This window comes from Aptenodytes patagonicus, chromosome 31, assembly GCF_965638725.1.
Source record: "Aptenodytes patagonicus chromosome 31, bAptPat1.pri.cur, whole genome shotgun sequence".
Taxonomy (NCBI): domain Eukaryota; kingdom Metazoa; phylum Chordata; class Aves; order Sphenisciformes; family Spheniscidae; genus Aptenodytes; species Aptenodytes patagonicus.
In genome coordinates, this window is record NC_134979.1 from 71,704 (window position 1) to 91,953 (window position 20,250).

A 20,250-nucleotide genomic window follows, 5' to 3' on the forward strand; every position below is an offset into this window, starting at 1 on the left:
GGGGGGGGTGGACACACACGTTCTGGGGGAATTCTGGGATCCCCAGGGTGCTTTGGGGAAGTTTTGGGGGGGGGGGGGCCTGGAGATGCTTTGGAGAAATTCTGGGGCGCTGGGGAGGGTTTGGAGAAGTTCTGGGGCCCTGGGGAGGGGTTTGGGGGGGGTTTGGTCCCCGCGGGCGGTCGAGGGCAATTTTTGGGGGGTTCAGGGGTTCCCCCCCCCCCCCCCCCCGCCGTACCTCGAGGAGGAGGCGGAAGAGGGGAGAGGGGGCGGGCGGGCGGCCTGCAGCAGCCGCCAGATGCTCTGGGCCTCGTCCAGCGTCACCTCCAGCAGGTCGCCCTCCATCATCAGCTCCTCCAGCGGCCGCCGCGCCCCCTCCGCCAGCTCCAGCACCGGGCCCTGCAGCCGCGGCAGCGCCGCGCTCAGCGCCTCCAGCTCTGCGGGGGACACCGCGTCACCGGGGGGGGGCCCTACGGGGACACCGCGTCACCGGGGGGGGGGGGGGGGGCTCCCCACGGGATCCGCAGGTCCCACTGTACCCCCCCCCCGGGGGCTGCTGACGGGGGGCGGGGGGGAGCTACCGGGGTCCCAGCGCCGCAGGGTGCGACGTGGGATCCCCGTGAGGTCCTGGTGCTCACGAGGGATCTATAGGACCCCCTGGGGTCCCCCAGTGCCCCCTATACCGACAAGGGAGCCACTGGATCCCACAGTGCCCCTCTGTGCTCGCGAGGGAGCTATAGGGCTCAGAGGCCCCCTGGGGTCCCACAGCGGCCCCTATACTGACAAGGGAGCCACTGGATCCCACAGTGCCCCTCTGTGCTCGCGAGGGATCTATAGGGCTCAGAGGCCCCCTGGGGTCCCACAGCGGCCCCTATACCGACAAGGGAGCCACTGGATCCCACAGTGCCCCTCTGTGCTCGCGAGGGAGCTATAGGGCTCAGAGGCCCCCTGGGGTCCCACAGCGGCCCCTATACTGACAAGGGAGCCACTGGATCCCACAGTGCCCCTCTGTGCTCACGAGGGATCTATAGGGCTCAGAGGCCCCCTGGGGTCCCACAGCGGCCCCTATACTGACAAGGGAGCCACTGGATCCCACAGTGCCCCTCTGTGCTCGCGAGGGATCTATAGGGCTCAGAGGCCCCCTGGGGTCCCACAGCGGCCCCTATACCGACAAGGGAGCCACTGGATCCCACAGTGCCCCTCTGTGCTCGCGAGGGAGCTATAGGGCTCAGAGGCCCCCTGGGGTCCCACAGCGGCCCCTATACCGACAAGGGAGCCACTGGATCCCACAGTGCCCCTCTGTGCTCACGAGGGATCTATAGGGCTCAGAGAGGCCCCCTGGGGTCCCACAGCGGCCCCTGTACTCGTGTGGGATCCGCTGGGTCCCAGCGGCACAGGGGAGCTACAGGGCTCACGCGGGCTCCCTGGAGGCCCACGTTGCCCCCGGTCCTGATGAGGGATCTACAGGGCTCAAGACGGGATCCCTGGGGTCCCACAGTGCCCCCCTATACTGACAAGGGAGCCACTGGATTCCCACAGTGCCCCTCTGTGCTCATGAGGGATCCATAGGATCTATATGGCTCACACGGGATCCCTAGAGTCCCCACAGCGTCCCTGTGCTCGCAGAGGATCCCTGGGGCTCATATATGGGAGCCCTGGAGTCCCGTAGCATCCCCTGCACTCACATGGGATCCACTGGGCTCACATGGGATCCCTAGAGCCCCATACCATCCCCGTGCTCACACGGGATCCACAGGGTCCGTCCCGCAGCATCGCCGTGCTCACACGGGATCTACTGGGTCCCACGGTGCCTCCATGGGATCCCCGGGGCTCACATAGGATCCCTAGAGTCCGACAGGGTCCCCTGTACTCATAGGGGATCCAGTGGATCCCAGTGTTACACGGGATCTAGAGGGCTCACATGGGATCTCTGGAGGCCCACAGTGGCCCCTGTGCTCACAATGGATCCACTGGATCCCACGGTGGCCCCTGTGCTCACAGGGGACGCCTGGGGCTCACACGGGATACATAGGGTCCCACAGTGGCCCCTGCACCCACATAGGATCCATGGGGCTCACATGGGATCCCTGCAGTTGCACATTGTCCCTATACTCACAGGGATCTTACGTGAGCCCTATAGATCCAGAGTGTCCTACAACAGCCCCTGTACTCTCATGTGATCCACAGGGCTCACACAGGATCCCTAGAGTCCCCCAGCATCCCTGTGCTCACACGGGATCCACTGGGTCCCAGTGGCACATGGGATTGACAGGGCTCGTCACAGGCTCCCTAGAGTCCTGCAGTGTCGCCTGTGCTCAGATGGGATCGATAGGACCCCACACAGGATCCAGTTGATCCCCTAGTGACCCCCGTGCTCACACCGGACCTATAGGGCTTGCAGGGGATCCCTAGCGTCCCACGCTGCTCCCAGCACTCATACGGGATCCCCGGAATCCCACGTTGTCCCTGTACTCACATGGGATCCTACGTGAACCCAATGGATCCATGAGTCCCACAGCACCCCCCAGACTCACAAGGGATCCACTGGATCTCTCCATCTCCCCTGTGCTCAACATGGGATCCCTGGAGTCCCACAGCCTTCCCCGGACTCGGGGGGGGGGGGGATCTACCGGGCCCCGCACATGGGATCCAGTGGATCCCAGCGTCCCCGGTGCTCGATCCCAGGGGATCCACCAACACCCCCCCCCCAGGGCCCCCCTCAAAGCCCACCAGACCCCGCTCACCCGAGGGCAGGGGGCCGTTCTTCTCCGGGCTGGGGGCATCGCCGTTCTCCACCGACACCTGGAGGCGGGGGGGCCCACGGCATTACGGGGGCGCCTCCCCCAGCCCCACAGCGCTGCCCCACACCTCCTCCAGCCCCAATACCTGCCCCCCAGCCCCACAGCGCTGCCCCACACCTCCCCCAGCCCCAATACCTGCCCCCCCCAGCCCCAATAACCTGCCCCGCAACCAGCCCCACAACCCCAAATACCTGCCCTCCACGCCCCCCCCAGCCCCTATGCCAGCCCCACACCTCCTCCAGCCCCCAAAACGCACCCCACAACCCCAAATACCTGCCCTCCGGCCCCTCCCCAGCCCCAATGCCAGCCCCACACCTCCTCCAGCCCCAAAATGCACCCCACAACCCCAAATACCTGCCCTCTGGCTCCCCCCCCCAGCCCCAATGCCAGCCCCACACCTCCTCCAGCCCCCAAAACGCACCCCACAACCCCAAATACCTGCCCTCCGGCTCCCCCCCCAGCCCCAATGCCAGCCCCACACCTCCTCCAGCCAGCCCCACACCTCCTCCAGCCCCCAAAACGCACCCCACAACCCCAAATACCTGCCCTCCGCCCCCCCCAGCCCCAATGCCAGCCCCACACCTCCTCCAGCCCCCAATACATGCCCCACAACCCCAAATACCTGCCCTCCGGCTCCCCCCCCCAGCCCCACACCTCCTCCAGCCAGCCCCACAGCTCCTCCAGTCCCCAGTACGCACCCCACAACCCCGATACCTTCCCCTCCAGCCCCACAGCCAGCTCCCCCCCACCCCCCGCCGCACACACCACCGCGCCCCCCCAACCTTGGTCTGCTCGTTGCGGCTGGCCTCCCGCAAGGCGCCGGCCCCGTCCCCGTGCAGGCGATGCCGCAGAGCGCCAACCGCTCCAAAGGCCCGGCTACGTCGGGAGAAGCGAGGAGCTGACGGGCACGATCCTGCCAAGTGATGGCTCGTTCGGTCAAACACTGCAAGGCTTCGCCCTCCGGCAACCGCACCGGCAGCTTCTGCAGAGCCACCAACAACGCCAAGATGGTTTCCAACCGAGGACGCCGCGATCGTTGGCAAAGAGGGCAGAGGAATTTGGCGTCCCACTCCCACCAAGCCGGAGAGGGTTTTTGAGAGCCCAAGCGGGGCCAGGCTACGCAAGCACCGTGAAACCAGTCCCGGCAGAGCTGGCACTGCAGCATGCCGGGGCTCGCCGGTTGCCCGCAGACGCAGGAGGGGGGTCCGGGACCCGGGAGGGGCGGCGTGGCTTTTTGGGCGTTGGCGTGGCGTAGCCGGAGCATCCCCTCCTTTTCTTTCTGCTCCCCTTCTTTAAACGCCACGATCTGGGGAGGAAAAAAAAAAAGAAAAACAACAGAGAGAGGGACGTGAGCGGTGAGGGGGGGGGTGGGATGAGGGGTGCCCCGCGGCCCCCCCAAAAACCCTGCTCACCACGGCGCCGGGGTCGCGGAGATCCTGCGCCGACAGCCCCAAGCTCTCGGCGTCCAGTTTGTAAAGCCCCGGCTCCTGCCGCCACTTCAGCCGCTTGCTGCTGTCGGAGCCGGCGTCGGCGCAGGGACACAGCACCTACGGGGACATAAAGGGGGTCAGCGCGGTCCCCTAGATCCTCCCCCCCCGGGTCCTCGTCAACCCTTTTGTCACCCACCTCCAATAAGGTGTAGCAGGAATTTTTCTTCAGGAAGGTACGGGAAGCTTTATCCCGCCAGGAATGAGCCGTGCCGACCTGCACCTCCAGCTGCCGCAGCTCCTCCAGCCTCACCGGTAAGTCCCGACCCACCGCCACCAGCCCCTCCAGGTCATCCAGACAGGGGTAGTGGTCGCCGTTCTGGGGGGGGGGACGACACACACACAGAGGTGAAGTGGGGGGGGGTTTAAGAGCCCCCCCCCAGGGCAGAAAGGGGATCCCTGGAACCCACCTGGATCTCCTCGACATCGGCGATCCAGGCGCGGGCCTTGGCCAGGGCTTCTTTCAGCGCCTGGATGTTGGGCAGGAGAGCCGGGATGTTTTCCGCTTCTTTGATGATGGCAGCCAACGTGGCCGGGGGGTGCTTCTGCCTGCGGGGAGGGGGTGAGAACCCAGGCGTCCGGCCGCTCGACAGCCCCCCGAGATCCCAGAGACACCCCCCCCCCCCCCCAAACCTAGGTCTGGTCCCCGCAAGGGTCTGGGCCCCAGACCGGCTTTCCCTGGGACGAGAGGCAGCTGAACCCCAACCCTTTGTGGCAGCCCCCGGCCCCTTTATCCCCCCTAGAGATATGGGGGGGCAGCCCCCGGCCCCTTTATCCCCCCGCTAGAGATACAGGGGGGGCAGCCCCCAGCCCCTTTATCCCCCCGCTAAAGATACAGGGGGGGCAGCCCCCAGCCCCTTTATCCCCCCCTAGAGATACGGGGGGGGCAGTCCCCGGCCCCTTTATTCCCCCCTAGAGATAAGGGGGGGCAGCCCCCGGCCCCTTTATTCCCCCCTAGAGATAAGGGGGGGCAGCCCCCGGACCCTTTATTCCCCCCTAGAGATAAGGGGGGGCAGCCCCCAGCCCCTTTATTCACCCCTAGAGATAAGAGGGGGCAGCCCCCGGCCCCTTTATCCCCCGCTAGAGATACAGGGGGGGCAGCCCCCGGCCCCTTTATCCCCCCGCTAGAGATACAGGGGGGGCAGCCCCCAGCCCCTTTATCCCCCCCTAGAGATACGGGGGGGGCAGCCCCCGGCCCCTTTATCCCCCCCTAGAGATACGGGGGGGGCAGCCCCCGGCCCCTTTTCCCCACGGGGCCGCATCCTGACCTGGCCTCCAGGCACATCTGAGCCTTCTCCTCCCAACGCTGAGCGATGGTGAGCAGTTCCTGCAGCTCGGCCATGGCCACGTCGACGGCCGGGCTGGGGGCGACGGTACGGCCGGCCTGGATGAGACCCCTCATGACGGGGAGGGGGACGCGGGCGCGAGGGGACCGCAGGGTGGCCGTCACCTCCTCCAACCAAGCGGCCTGGGCCAGCTGCCGTTCCAACCGCCGGCTCTCCGGCACTTCCACACCCAGCCGGGCTCCTCGCTCCAGAAGCCCCCGCAGAGCCCCCGGCCCTGGGGGGATCGACTCCAGCGCCGCCCGTGCCTCCGCTTGGAAAGCTTCCACGCGCTCCAGCAAGGCCTCGGGGAGAGGGAGGGGGACACGCGCAGGGCGTCAGCGACATCGTGTCCCCCCCGCCCCAACAAAGGATGGGGGGGGGGGGACGGGACACCGGGACGGGGACACGGAAGGGCCCCCCCTCCCCGGCTCACCTGGACCTCCCCGATCTGGTGCATGACGCAGGGCAGCTGGTTCATCTGCTCCAGGAAGGCGCGGAGCTCCTCCACCGTCAGCGAGGGTGCTGGTACCCTGCAGTCGCGCGGTTTGGGGGGGGGGGGGGGGGGGGTACGTCACTCTCGGGGTGACCGCAGGGACGGGGTGGGGGACACGGGGGCGGCTGGGAGCCAGGGGGACAGGGGAGGGCCAGGACGGGGACACGGGGGTGGCTGGGCTCCATGGGGGCCAGGATGGGGACACGGGGGATGGGATGGGGTCCATGGGGGGGGGGATGGGGTCCACGGGGGATGGGACAGGGACACAGGGGTGGCCGGGGTCCACGGGGGACGGGACAGGGACACAAGGGGGGACGGGGTCCACAGGGGTGGCTGGGGCCCATAGGGGACAGGAGGGGGGGTCCACAGGGGTGGCCGGGGCCCATAGGGGACAGGACAGGGGGGTCCACGGGTGACAGGATGGGGGGACACGGGGGTGGCCAGGGCCCATAGGGGACAGGACGGAGGGGTCCACGGGTGACAGGATGGGGGGACATGGGGGTGGCCAGGGCCCATAGGGGACAGGACGGAGGGGTCCACGGGTGACAGGATGGGGGGACACGGGGGTGGCCAGGGCCCATAGGGGACAGGACGGAGGGGTCCACGGGTGACAGGATGGGGGGACATGGGGGTGGCCAGGGCCCATAGGGGACAGGACGGAGGGGTCCACGGGTGACAGGATGGGGGGACACGGGGGTGGCCAGGGCCCATAGGGGACAGGACGGAGGGGTCCACGGGTGACAGGATGGGGGGACATGGGGGTGGCCAGGGCCCATAGGGGACAGGACGGAGGGACACGGGGGTGGCCGGGGCCCATAGGGGACAGGACAGGGGGGACACGGGGGTGGCCGGGGCCCATAGGGGACAGGACAGGGGGGACACGGGGGTGGCCGGGGCCCATAGGGGACAGGACGGAGGGGTCCACGGGTGACAGGATGGGGGACATGGGGGTGGCCAGGGCCCATAGGGGACAGGACGGAGGGGTCCACGGGTGACAGGATGGGGGGACATGGGGGTGGCCAGGGCCCATAGGGGACAGGACGGGGGGACACGGGGGTGGCCGGGGCCCATAGGGGACAGGACGGAGGGGTCCACGGGTGACAGGATGGGGGGACATGGGGGTGGCCAGGGCCCATAGGGGACAGGACGGGGGGACATGGGGGTGGCCGGGGCCCATAGGGGACAGGACAGAGGGACACGGGGGTGGCCGGGGCCCATAGGGGACAGGACGGGGGGGAGAACACAGGGGCGGCCGAGGTCCACAGGCAACGGGATGGGGGGACACAGGGGTGGCCAAAGAGGGACACGGGACTGGCAGTGGTCCAAGGCAACAGGACAGGGACACGGGGAAGAGGAGGAGGAGGAGCCGCCAAGACGGCGACACAGAGCCACCGGGGACACGGAGGGAAGGCTGGGGACACCGTGGGGGGACGCTGGGGACACTCACCCGGTCTCCTGGGAGCTGATGAGCCCCAGGGCCTCGGAGACGCAGCGCTCGGCCTGACCCAGGCAGCCCTTGAGCCGATGCAGCAGCTCGTTCTCGGGGAACTTGCGCTCCCGTGCCTCCGACTCCAGCGCCCGCAGCTCCTCCAGCGCTGGCCGGGCACAGCCGGGAGTGTGTGTGTGGGGGGGGTGGTGCGGTGTCAGGGCTGCACCCCAAAACCCCTCCAAGCACCCCCAAACCCCCCTCCCCGGCCCCACGACTCACTCCGCTTGCGGCCGTCCTCCACCTCCAGCGCGATGCGGACCTTGTTGGCCCAGGTGTCGAAGGACTCGGCTCGCACCTTCAGCTTGTGCAGCATGGCCGGCAGCTCGTCCAGAGTGTAGCGGTACCTGAGGGCGGGGGAGAAAATTGGGGGAGGGGGGTTTGGGGGGGCGGGGGTCCACCCCCCCACCCACCCCACAGGGGTTGGGGGGGTCGTTGGGAGCCCCTGGCTGTGCCCACAGCCCACCCCGAGGGTATGGCAGGGGAAAACAGGGCCCCCCAAAACGTTCCCATGTTGTCATCCCCCCACAGGGCACGGTGGGGCTGCTGGGGCACACGGGGGGGGGCCCACGTGTCCCCCCCCACTGGTGTGAAGGGGGGCAATGAGACCCCCAAACCCTACCCATGTCCCCCCAGGGGTACACCAAGACCCCCAGCACCCCCAAATCCTACCTACATCCCCCCCAGGGGCACACCGAGACCTGTAGCACCCCCCAAACCATACCTACATCCCCCCCAGGGGCACACTAAGGCCCCCAGCACCCCCAAACCCTACCCATGCCCCCCCAGGGGCACACTGAGGCCCCCAGCACCCCCAAACCCTACCCATATCCCCCCCAAACCCTACCTACATCCCCCTCAGGGCACACCGAGACCTGCAGCACCCCCAAACCACACCTACATCCCACCTCAGGGTCACACTGAGGCCCCCAGCCCCCCTAAACCATACTCATACCCCCCCCCCTGGGGTGCATCAAGGCCCCCAGCACCCCCAAACCCTACCCATATCCCCCCCAAACCCTACCTACATCCCCCTCAGGGCACACCAAGACCTGCAGCACCCCCAAACTGTACTCACGTCACCCCCAAACCATACCCACATCCCCCCCAGGGGCGCATCAAGGCCCCCAGCACCCCCAAACCCTACCCATGCCCCCTCCCAGGGGAGCATCAAGGCCCCCAGCACCCCCAAACCCTACCCATGTCCCCCCCCACCCTACCTACATCCCCCTCAGGGCACACCAAGACCTGCAGCACCCCCAAACTGTACTCACATCACCCCCAAACCATACCCACATCCCCCCCAGGGGCGCATCAAGGCCCCCAGCACCCCCAAATCCTACCTATGCCCCCCCCAGGGGCACACCAAGACCTGCAGCACCCCCAAACCACACCTACATCACACCTCAGGGGCACACTGAGGCCCCCAGCCCCCCCAAACCATACTCATACCCCCCCCCAGGGGTGCATCAAGGCCCCCAGCACCCCCAAACCCTACCCATGTCCCCCCAAACCCTACCTACAACCCCCTCAGGGCACACCAAGACCTGCAGCACCCCCAAACTGTACTCACGTCACCCCCAAACCATACCCATGCCCCCTCCCAGGGGAGCATCAAGGCTCCCAGCACCCCCAAACCATACCCACGCCTCCCCCCCCAGGGGCGCATCAAGGCCCCCAGCACCCCCAAACCCTACCCATACCCCCCCAGGGGCACACTGAGGCCCCCAGCACCCCCAAACCCTACCCATGCCCCCCCAGGGGCACACCGAGACCTGCAGCACCCCCAAACCACACCTACATCCCCCCCCCAGGGGCACACTGAGGCCCCCAGCACCCCCCAAACCCTACCCACGTCCCCCCCAGGGGCACACTGAGGCCCCCAGCCCCCCCCAAACCCTACCCACGCCCCCCCCAGGGGCACACTGAGGCCCCCAGCCCCCCCCAAACCCTACCCACGTCCCCCCAGGGGCACACTGAGGCCCCCAGCCCCCCCCCCCCAAACCCTACCCACGTCCCCTCTTACAGGCCCACCAAGTCCCACGGCACCCCGAGACCGTGCCCACGTCCCGTCCCGTCCCCCCCAAATCGCAGGGGACACCCCCCTCCCCCTCTCCGCCCCAACCTGAGGTACTGCTTGCTGCGCGGGCACTTGCAGAGGTCGTCCATGTGGTAGAGGCAGACGAGGCACTGGGGGCAGTCGTAACAAGCCAGCGCCGAGAGAAACACGTCGTCTTACATTTGTCGCACTGCCGCTCGTCGTCGGGCAGCAGCTCGAAAGCCTCCCGCTCCGCCTCCGTGATACCCTGGGGTAGGGGGGGCCATAAAACACGATCCTCACCCCCACTGCAGCCCCCCCCGCCGCCCTTAATTTTTTGGGGCTTCTCCCGGCGTTCCCCCACCTTTTCCAGCAGCGCTTTGCGGAGTTTCCGTTCCTCCTGCACCAGCACGAACATCTCCTTGTGAACGGCGGCCGCCAAGTTGAGGTCCAGCTTTTCGGGGCAAGCCGCCATCTTACAGATGAGTTCCTCGTGGGAGAAGACGCAGTAACGTCGCAAACGTCGGTAGTGCTCGATGCACTGCCTGCCGGCAGGCAGCTGCAGGCGACGCCAGGTATTAGGTGGATCCCCCCCCAAATCTGGGGGACCTCCCCGCACCAGTAACCCCAAAACACGTTCCACAGTGGAGCCGGGCATCCCCGGCTTGAACCGTGGCGGCGGACCCCCAAAATCCCGGCTCGACGCTTGGCGCTCCCCAAGTATCCTCCTCCCCAAAGAACACCCGGCCCAAACCTTACCCACGTCCCCCCCAAACCCTACCCACGTCACCCCCAAACCCTACCCACGTCCCCCTCAGGGCACACCGAGACCTGCAGCACCCCCAAACTGTACTCACATCACCCCCAAACCATACTCACATCCTCCCCAGGGGCGCATCAAGGCCCCCAGCACCCCCAAATCCTACCCATGTCCCCCCCAGGGGCACACCGAGACCTGCAGCACCCCCAAACCATACCTACATCCCCCCCAGGGGCACACTGAGGCCCCCAGCACCCCCAAACCCTACCCATGTCCCCCCCAGGGGCACACTGAGGCCCCCAGCACCCCCAAACCCTAGCCATGCCCCTGGGGGGGGTGTGGGTATGGTTTGGGGGCGATGTCAGTACAGTTTGGGGGTGCTGCAGGTCTTGGTGTGCCTTGAGGGGGATGTAGGTAGGGTTTGGGGGTGATGTGGGTAGGGTTTGGGGGTACTGGGGGGCGTCAGTGTGCCCCTGGGGGGGATGTAGGTATGGTTTGGGGGTGCTGCGGGGCCTCAGTGTGCCCCTGGGGGGGATGTAGGTATGGTTTGGGGGTGCTGGGGGCCTCAGTGTGCCCCTGAGGGAGATGTAGGTATGATTTGGGGGTGCTGAGGGCCTCAGTGTGCCCCTGAGGGGGCATGGGTAGGGTTTGGGGGTGCTGGGGGGCCTCAGTGTGCCTCTGGGGGGGGCATGGGTAGGGTTTGGGGGTGCTGGGGGCCTCAGTGTGCCCCTGAGGGAGATGTAGGTATGATTTGGGGGTGCTGAGGGCCTCAGTGTGCCCCTGGGGGGGCATGGGTAGGGTTTGGGGGTGCTGGGGGGCCTCAGTGTGCCTCTGGGGGGGGCATGGTAGGGTTTGGGGGTGCTGGGGGGCCTCAGTGTGCCTCTGGGGGGGGCATGGGTAGGGTTTGGGGGTGCTGGGGGCCTCAGCGTGCCCCTGAGGGAGATGTAGGTATGATTTGGGGGTGCTGAGGGCCTCAGTGTGCCCCTGAGGGGGGCATGGGTAGGGTTTGGGGGTGCTGGGGGGCCTCAGTGTGCCTCTGGGGGGGGCATGGGTAGGGTTTGGGGGTGCTGGGGGCCTCAGTGTGCCCCTGAGGGAGATGTAGGTATGATTTGGGGGTGCTGAGGGCCTCAGTGTGCCCCTGGGGGGGGCATGGGTAGGGTTTGGGGGTGCTGGGGGGCCTCAGTGTGCCTCTGGGGGGGCATGGGTAGGGTTTGGGGGTGCTGGGGGCCTCAGCGTGCCCTGAGGGAGATGTAGGTATGATTTGGGGGTGCTGAGGGCCTCAGTGTGCCCCTGAGGGGGGCATGGGTAGGGTTTGGGGGTGCTGGGGGGCCTCAGTGTGCCCCTGGGGGGGATGTAGGTATGGTTTGGGGGTGCTGGGGGCCTCAGTGTGCCCCTGGGGGGGATGTAGGTATGGTTTGGGGGTGCTGGGTGGCCTCAGTGTGCCCCGGGGGTGGGGGGCGTGGGTAGGGTTTGGAGTTCTCACCCCAAATTTTGGGGTTCGCCCTGGATTTTGGGGTTCGCCCCCCTAGGTTTTTGGGGGTGCAGGGGCTCACCCAGTCAGCGGTGCAGAAGTTGACGGCCTCGGCGAAGTTGTAACCCTGGTTGAAGCCGCTGTGGTACGCCCGGGGGAAGGTGATGACGAACTCGCCGGCGCACTGGTTGGTCCGTACGACCTAAAAGGGGGGCAAAAATTGGGGTGAAAAAGGCGGTGGGAGGGCGGGGTTTTTTTTGGGGGGGGCGCTGAGGGGACCCCAATACTCACAGGGACACCGTGGGCCATGAGGGTGTTGGGGTTCATGAGGGTGACGAGTTGGTGGAGCAGGTCGGGCTGGCTCTCGAAGAGCTCCGGCGTCAGCTTCTTCATCACCTCTTCCAGGTGCTCCGCCGCGAAGGAGGGAACCCCGTACCACGTCTTGGGCTCGCCCCTGCGGGGTACGGGGTCAGGGGCACCCCAAAACCCCTCCTCCCACCCCGTACCACGGCTTGGGGTCGCCCCAAAACCTCCTCCCACCTATACCACGTCTTAGACTTGCCCCCGGAGGACGGAGGCAACAGGGTCAGGGGCACCCCAAAAATCCCTCCTCCCACCCCATACTACATCTTGAGGGCGCCCCTGGGGGGTCATGGCACCCCAAAAACCCTCCTCACCCCATACCACGGCTTGGGGTCGCCCCTGGGTGGGGGGATGAGGTCTGGGACACCCCAAAAAAACCTCCTCTCACCTGATAACCCATCTTGGGCTCGACCGTGGAGGGTCGTGGCACCCCAAAAACCTCCTCTAGCCCCATAACTCATCTTGGGCTCACCCCTGGGGGGGTCGTGGCACCCCGAAAACCTCCTCTCACCCCACACCACATCTTCAGCTCGCCCCTGGGTGGGTGGGGGATGAGGTCTGGGACACCCCAAAAAGCCTCTTCTCACCCCACATCTTCAGCTCGCCGCTGGGTGGAGGATAAGGTCGGGGCACCCCAAAAAAAACTTTCACCCCCTACCCCATCTTGGGCTTGCCCCTGGGGTGTCATGGCACCCCAAAAACCTCCTCTTGCCCCATACCACATTTTAGGTTTGCCTCTAGGTGGGGGGGACGAGATCGGGGCACCCCAAAAACCTCCTCTCACCCCCTACCCCAACTTCAGCTCACCCCTGGGTGGGAGATGAGGTTGGGGCACCCCAAAAAAACCTCCTCTCAGCCTATACCCCATCTTGAACTTGCCCTTAAGGGCTCACGGCACCCCAAAAACCTCCTTCTCACCCCATAACTCATCTCAGGCTCACCCGCGGGGTGGGGGACGAGGTCGGGGGCACCCCAAAAACCCAGCTCCCGCCCCATGACACCTCCCCAGGATCATCCCTCAGCACCCAAACACCCCTCCCGAGCCCCCCCCCCCCCCCCCACCAGTGGAGGTAGTTGATGGAGTAGCTCCAGTGGTCCTCGATGTGCCAGCAGAAGGCGGAGAAGACCATCCCCACGTAGAGCCAGGGCACCTTCATCCCCGAAATATCGGCGTTGATGTGGCACAGCACCGACTGCTTCAACACCGGCATCACGTTCAGGTTCCAACCGCTGCCGGCGTACTCCTACCGGGGGACGTTAAGGACAGCGTCACGCCCCCCCGTAGGTGACGGTGACACCCCCCCGCCGCGGGGTTGGGGACGGGGTCTCCCTCACCTCCTCCTCCGGCGAGAGTTTCCTTTTGCCGTCGCTGATGGGGAAACCGCTGCCGAATTCCTTGGAGTGGATGTCGGCGCCGTACTCTACCGTCACGTCCTCCTCGATGCTGTTCACCAGCCGCCAAAATTCCTTCTCCACCAGCTCCGTGGGGACCATCTAGGGAAGGGGGCGGGGGACAACGACGGACGGACACGGCACATTAGGGACTTGGGGGGGTTCACGGGGGTCCCCGTGGGGTCCCGGGGAGACTCACATGGACGGGCATGTTGAAGTAGTCGGCTTTAAAGGAGTCGGCCATCTCCCCGAAGCTCTGCAGGGTATATTCCCGCGTCGCCTGCTCGAAGCCGAAAGCCTCCGGCGGTCGCTTGCATTCCTGGGGAAAAGGATGGGGGGGGGGGAGTCAGGGTGGGGGGTCCCCAGCCCCACAGATGGGATAAGACGTTGAGTCAGGGGTCCCCAGCCCCACAGACGCGACACGGGGGCCCCTGAGCCCACAGGCGGAACAGGAGATGCGGAGTCCCCAGCCCCACAGACATGATGGGACGTGAGGGGGGGGAGGGAGGGTTGACGTGGGGGTCCTCAGCCCCACAGACGTCACATGGGGGTCCATAACCCCATAGATGGGGGTCCCCAGCCCCACAGACATGACACAGAGGCCCCTAACCCCACAGAGGGGGGTCCCCCAGTCCCGCAGACAGGATGGGATGTTGAGTCAGGGGTCCCCGGCCCTACAGACACGATGTGGAACGGTCCCCAGCCCCCCCAGACGTGACACAGAGGTCCCTAACCCCACAGAGGGGGGTCCCCCAGTCCCGCAGACAGGATGGGATGTTGAGTCAGGGGTCCCCGGCCCTACAGACACGATGTGGAAGGGTCCCCAGCCCCCCCAGACGTGACACGGGGGTCCCTAACCCCACAGAGGGGGGTCCCCCAGTCCCGCAGACAGGATGGGATGTTGAGTCAGGGGTCCCCGGCCCTACAGACACGATGTGGAAGGGTCCCCAGCCCCCCCAGACGTGACACGGGGGTCCCTAACCCCACAGACGGGGGTCCCCAGCCCCGCAGACAGGACCGGCTGCGATTCGGGGGTCCCCGGCCCCTCAGTCATGAGTTGGGGGTCCCCGACCCCACAGACAGACGAGACACAACGCAAGACCGGGGGTCCCCAGCCCCGCAGTCGGGACATGACACAAGACGGGGCCGGGGGGGGGGGGGGCACGTCCAGGGCACAATGTGGGTGTTTGGGGGGTGTCCCCGTGTCTCCCCCCGCCGTCCTCACCGCCATGACACATTTGGGGCAGCGCCAGATGCCCTTGGGGATTTCGGGCAGGGGCGGGAGGAGGCAGAAGATGTGGTAGTTGTCGTCGCAGCCGTCGCAGAGCAGCAGCTTGTCGTCCTCGTCCCCCCGCGAGCAGATCCGGCAGATGTAGGAATCGACCTGGAGGGAGGCAGAAGGGATTGAAGAGGGGCTCCGCCCCACGGCGTCGCGGCGGCGGCGCCCCACGGCGCGGGGTACTTACGAATTGGCTGTTGCTGTGGCTGCGGCGCAGGCGCATGGTCATTTTGGTGCAGGGCTCGGGGCTGTGCCGCAGCTCCTCCTTCCCCTCCAGGTAAGCGCGGGGAGACACCGGCTCCACCTTGGCCTCCGGTCCCACCGGTTCTTCCTTCACCACCACCGTGGGGGGACATTCGGGACCCTCTTTATCTGTGGGGTGAAGAATTGGGGGAGGAGGGGGGTCACAGCTACCCCCCTGTACCCCCTAAGTCACCCCGGGAAGGTTTCCCCCCCCCCCAATACCTTTCTTACGCAGGGTTTTGTCTTTGGCCACCAACCCCAACCCCAACATTTTGGGGCCGGCCCCGTAAATCTGCAGCTTCTTCAGCTCCGGGTTTTTCTCGATGTCTTCCTCCGTCGGCTCCGGCTGCGGGATGGCAGAGTCACATGGGGGGGTCCCCTAAAAATGGGGCCGGGGGGTGGGGTGGGGTGGTGGTGTTTGTTTTTTGGGGGCGCTCACCTCCTGCTGCAGGCGTTTAGCCCGACGGCCGTAGCTGTTGAACTTGGAAGGTTGGACGGACTGGCGCAGCGGGATGCTGTGAGGTTTGTATTCCCGGTCCTTCTCCTCGCTCTCAAAGGGCCGCGTGTTGCACTGCTGAAGGGAAGAGACCCTCAGCGTGGGGTCTCTTCCCGTAGCCCCCCCACCCCCCTTTTTTCACCTCTCCCCCCCCCCCCCACTTAAATCGCCCCGTTTTCTCACCACCAGGTTGGCCCCCGACTGGTACATCTCGTAGGGGTAGATGATGCGCTCGTAGTGGGCGCGCAACAGCGAGCCGATGTTCTTCCCCGAGGGGTAAGCGAGGCGTTGGGCCACCCGAGCCCACCGCCGGTCCTTGCAGATGGCCTCGTACCCCCCTTCCTCCATCACCACCTTAAGAAGGGGAGGCGCACACACGCGTGAAGCACCCCCAAACTGGTTGCGTGTCCCCCGTTCCCCCCCCCCCCCAGCCCCGGTGCTCCCCCAGACCTTGCTGAGGCTGTAGAGGTCGAGGATGCGTCGCTCGACGGGATCTTCAGCGAGGAACCTTGGATTTCCCAGAACTTGGCGATCTGGTCCAGGTAGTTCAGCTTCACCCGGGTCTGCGCCTGGCGGGGGGGGGGGGCGGTGAAAGGAGCGGGGTGGGGGGGCGAGCCCCGTGCAGACCCCAAAATCAGCTGGGGGGGGGGGGGGGGGGAAGGGACACCCCCCCGCACACTCACCTCCAGTTCGTTGAGCCGCTGGATGCGGGGGGTAAACCTGAAGTTGTCCACCTCCACGGCGAAGGGGGGCTGCCAGTCCTGGGGAGACGAGGGGGGGGGGGGCAGTTAGCAGTGACAGCCCCCCCCTTCCCCTCCCCTCGCCATTCCAACGCGGCCAGGGCAGCCCCGAGGGTTCCGCAGGGGAAAGGAGGGCAGGGGGATACGGCCACGTGCACCCCAAATTGAGGTGGGGGGGTGCACCCCAGCAGCATAACCCCCATGTCGTGGGGGAAAGCCCCATGGCATGCACCCCATGTTAGGGGGGGGATGGACTGGGGGGGGGGCCCCACGCGGGGAACCAGTGACGCCAGCGCGGCCGGGCCCAGCCCTCCCCGGAAGCCCTTCTCCACCCCGCCAAGCTGGGGGGACCGGATCGGCCTGTCCACACCCCCCACACCCCCCCCCCCCGAAAGGGAGCCAGGGCCCCCCCAAACTGGGAAAGGGGACAAAGGGACCCCCCACCCCCCCCCCCCTCAGCGGGGCCACAACGCGGCCACCCCCCTGCCAAAAACAGGAAACAAGCCACGAAGTGAGAGCTTGGCAAGCAGGAGCGAGGTTGGCGGGGATTGGGGGGGGCTCAGCCCCCCCGCTTGCCCCCCCCCCCGCCCCCCCCCCCGCTTCCGAGGACCCCCCCCTCAAGGGGCGCTGCCCGACCTGGGGACCCCCCCTGGCTCCGGCCGGGCTCCCCCCCGCCGCTCGCCAGACAAAGGCTCGGCGGTGGCAGCCATATTGGCCGTGTCACTGTTGTTGTTGTGAGGCACGGCGTGGGGGGGACACACACACACACACGCACCCCCCCGCCCCTCCCCGCCAAGGACACCCTCCCCCCCCCGCCCCAATTCCCCGGGGGGGGGGGCCACCCCGAATTCCTTGGGGGTCAGCTCCCCCCACCCAGCACAAGGCGGGTGGGCGAGGAGCCTCGCCGGGGGCAAACGGGGGGCCCTTGCCTGCCCGCCCCCCCCCCCCCCCTCCCCGGGGGCGTCTGGAGCGTGCAGCACCCCCAAAATCCAGCCCTAGCAGGGACACCCCCACCCCCCCCATGGGGATCCCCCTCGGCCCGGGGGGGGGTATTTACCCCACATCGGGGGGGGAGGGCATTTACCCCCAAACTGTGGAGGTATTTACCCCCTCAGTCAAGCGGGTGCAAACCCCCATAGCTCAGGTATTTCCCCCAAACCAGGGGGGTATTTACCCCCCCCCCCCCCAGGGGCATTCACCCCCCCCTCGGGTGGGTATTTACCCCCCCCCAGAAGCATTTACCCCCTCAGGTGGGTATTTATACCCCTCACACACACACACAGCAGCGCTGGGGGGTATTTTCCCTCCCCAAGTGAGTATTTACACCCAGGACGCAGCAGGCGTGTGGGGGAATTTAGCTGGGGGGGGGGGGAATGGGAAGATACCCCCCCCGGGGGGCAATTAACCCCCCTTAAATAGGAAGACACCCCCCCCGAGGGCAATTAACCCCCCCTAAATGGGAAGATACCCTCCCCGGAGGACAATTAACCCCCCCCAAATGGGAAGACACCCCCCCTGGAGGGCAATTAATCCCCCCGGGGGGGGGCCACTTACCCCCCTAAATGAGAAGATACCTGCACCCAGGGGGGGGCAATTAACCACCTCTAAATAGGAAAATACCCCCCCGGGGGAGGGAATTACCCCCCCCAAATGGGAAGATACCCCCACCCCGGGGGGGGCAATTAACCCCCCCCCCCAGCAGAGCCCCTACCCCCCAGCAACCCCCAACCCCACCCCCCCGAGGAACGCTCAGCCCAGCGGGGCAGGGACCCCCAGCTACGGGGTGGGGTGGGGTGGGGTGGGGGGCTCCCCCCACCCCCCCCCGGGGGCCGGACACCCCCCCCACCCCCCCCCCCCCCCCCCCCCAATACTCACAGCGGGGGGTCGGATCTTGCAGATGCCGCTTTTCTCGGCGATGGGGCGGATCTTGGCGATGTAACCCAAAGGGTCGCTGAACTCGGCCCAGCTGGGCTCGAAGACGGGGCATTCGGGGGGGGGTAAAAAGTCCTCGGGGGGCTCCAGTTCACCGGCCACCGATAACCAAGGCGTCCCCCACTCGCCCCGTTGTTCCCCACCGGCGGGGGGACCCCGAGGGGCTTCCCCCCCGCCGCGAGGACCCCCAAAGGGCCTCCGGGCCTTGTCCTCCGGGCCCGGGCGATCCCCGCTCCGGGCCCCTCGTTCCTCGGGGGTCTTGCGGGGGCTTCGCTCCTCACCCGGGGGACGCCCACCGGGTCCTTTGCCGGTCCCCCCGCCTTTACCCCGCGGCTCCCCACCGGCTTTGGGGGGGCGAGGGGTAGCCGCGGCCCTCTCCTCCCCCGCGGCTTTAGGGGGGCGGCAGCCGACCGGGGGGAGCCGCGTCTCCGGTGGGTTCCGTAACCCCCCACTCCCCGCCGCGGCCCCGCTTGGCCTCCTCGTCCCCCTCCGGCGGTGGGGGGGTGCCCCAAGGCGGGGACCCACCCGGGGCGGGCCCCCACTCGGCCCAGCCGCCCCCTCCGCGCTGCTGCTCCCCCTCTTCCATCCTCCCCACCGACAGGGGGGGGTTCCCTCGCTGCCCGCGGGGGACCCCCTCAGGGGGCCATGGAGGCCCCCGCCGCCCCCTCACAGGCCCCCGGGCCGCCCCCTCACAGGCCCCGGGCCGCCCCCCCCTCCCCAAGCCCCGGGGAAAGGGGGGGGACGAGAGCGCCCGGGTGCCTCCGCCGACCTGCTCCGCCGGTCCCTCCCGGCCCCGCCGCCGCCTGGCCGCGATAAGCGGCCCCCACCGGCCCCGCGATCCGCCCGCCTCAAGCCCGAGGCCTGCCCGGTCCCCCCGGCCGGGCCGCCGCCGCCATCTTGGGTTCCCTCCTCCTCTCACCCCCCCCCTCCCCCCCCGCCCCGCGCGCCCGCACGCACTGCGCAGGCGCGGGCGCGCACGCCGCCCCGGGCGGTGCTGCGGCTCCTCTCACGGCACCGTCTCCTTCCGCCGCGGGAGGGGAGGGCGCTGAGCGCGGCGACGCCGTCGCTACCGGCTGCGAGGGCGCGAAAAGGGGGGGGGGGGACACCCCCCCCCGCGACAACCCCACCACCGCGGCTCGGCCGGCGGGAAGCGGCGTGGCGGGAGGAGAGAGGGAGAAATAGTCCGCAGGCTCCGCCCCCTCCCCGCGGCGGAGGGATCCTCGCCGCCGGCTGCGCCTCCGCGGCTGGGTCAGCGGAGGAGCCGGGGCTTCTTGTGCACGTTTAAAGGGGCGCAGCGCGCATGCGCCGCCCGGCCGCCCGCGGGGTGGAGGGGCGGAGCGCGGGGCGGGGCCACGGAGAGCGCGGCCCCCCCCCGAGGGGCGGGGACAAGGGAGCTCCGCCCCCGCCGCCCCGCCCCGCCGCGCCTTCGCAGCCGCTCCCGCCCCATCCAGCGGCACCTATAGCCCCTATAGATAGCCCCAGGGTCCCTATTGTGGCCCCTATAGCCCCCAGACCTCTATAGCTCCCAGGCACCTATAGCCAGAGGGTCCCCATTATGGCCCCTATAGCTCCCAGGGTCCCCGTTATGGCCCCCATAGCCCCCAGGCCCCTATTATCTCCCAGGCCCCTATAGCCTAAGCATCCCTATAGCCCTCTGACTGTACGTCCCAAGGGGCCCTATAGGCCCAGGACCCCTTTCAAGGCCCCTATAGCCCCCAGGCCCATATAGCCCCAGGGCCCTACAGCCTCCTGACCGTATAGACCCAGGACCGTATATCCCTAAGGCCCCCATCAAGTCCCCCATACCCCGAGGGCCCTATAGCCCCAGGGCCCTATAGCCCCAGGGCCCCATAGCCCCAGGGCCCCTCTAAGTCCTGCTGTGGCCCCGCTCCATATAGCCCCCCCCATCTCCCTTACGGCCCTTAAAGCCCCCCCCTGCCCACAGCC

General features: G+C 67.8%; 1 protein-coding gene across 1 annotated transcript; it reads right to left on the reverse strand.

Annotated features, from left to right (window-relative positions):
• Nucleotides 1-255: 255 nt before the first annotated feature.
• LOC143171782 (lysine-specific demethylase 5C-like) lies at nucleotides 256-18,889 on the reverse strand (the record flags this gene model as incomplete). Its single annotated transcript, XM_076360863.1, is given in 29 exon segments — nucleotides 256-434; nucleotides 2,742-2,799; nucleotides 3,581-3,654; nucleotides 3,657-4,104; nucleotides 4,211-4,345; nucleotides 4,425-4,604; nucleotides 4,696-4,834; nucleotides 5,554-5,912; nucleotides 6,044-6,140; nucleotides 7,551-7,698; nucleotides 7,812-7,936; nucleotides 9,715-9,811; nucleotides 9,814-9,895; nucleotides 9,992-10,186; nucleotides 11,941-12,060; nucleotides 12,150-12,312; nucleotides 13,284-13,465; nucleotides 13,557-13,715; nucleotides 13,813-13,932; nucleotides 14,839-14,997; nucleotides 15,080-15,264; nucleotides 15,358-15,481; nucleotides 15,575-15,709; nucleotides 15,815-15,985; nucleotides 16,082-16,119; nucleotides 16,122-16,200; nucleotides 16,315-16,392; nucleotides 18,247-18,715; nucleotides 18,717-18,889. Coding segments are annotated over 29 exon segments (4,671 nt in total), but the record flags the coding sequence as incomplete, so codon positions are not given.
• Nucleotides 18,890-20,250: the final 1,361 nt, after the last annotated feature.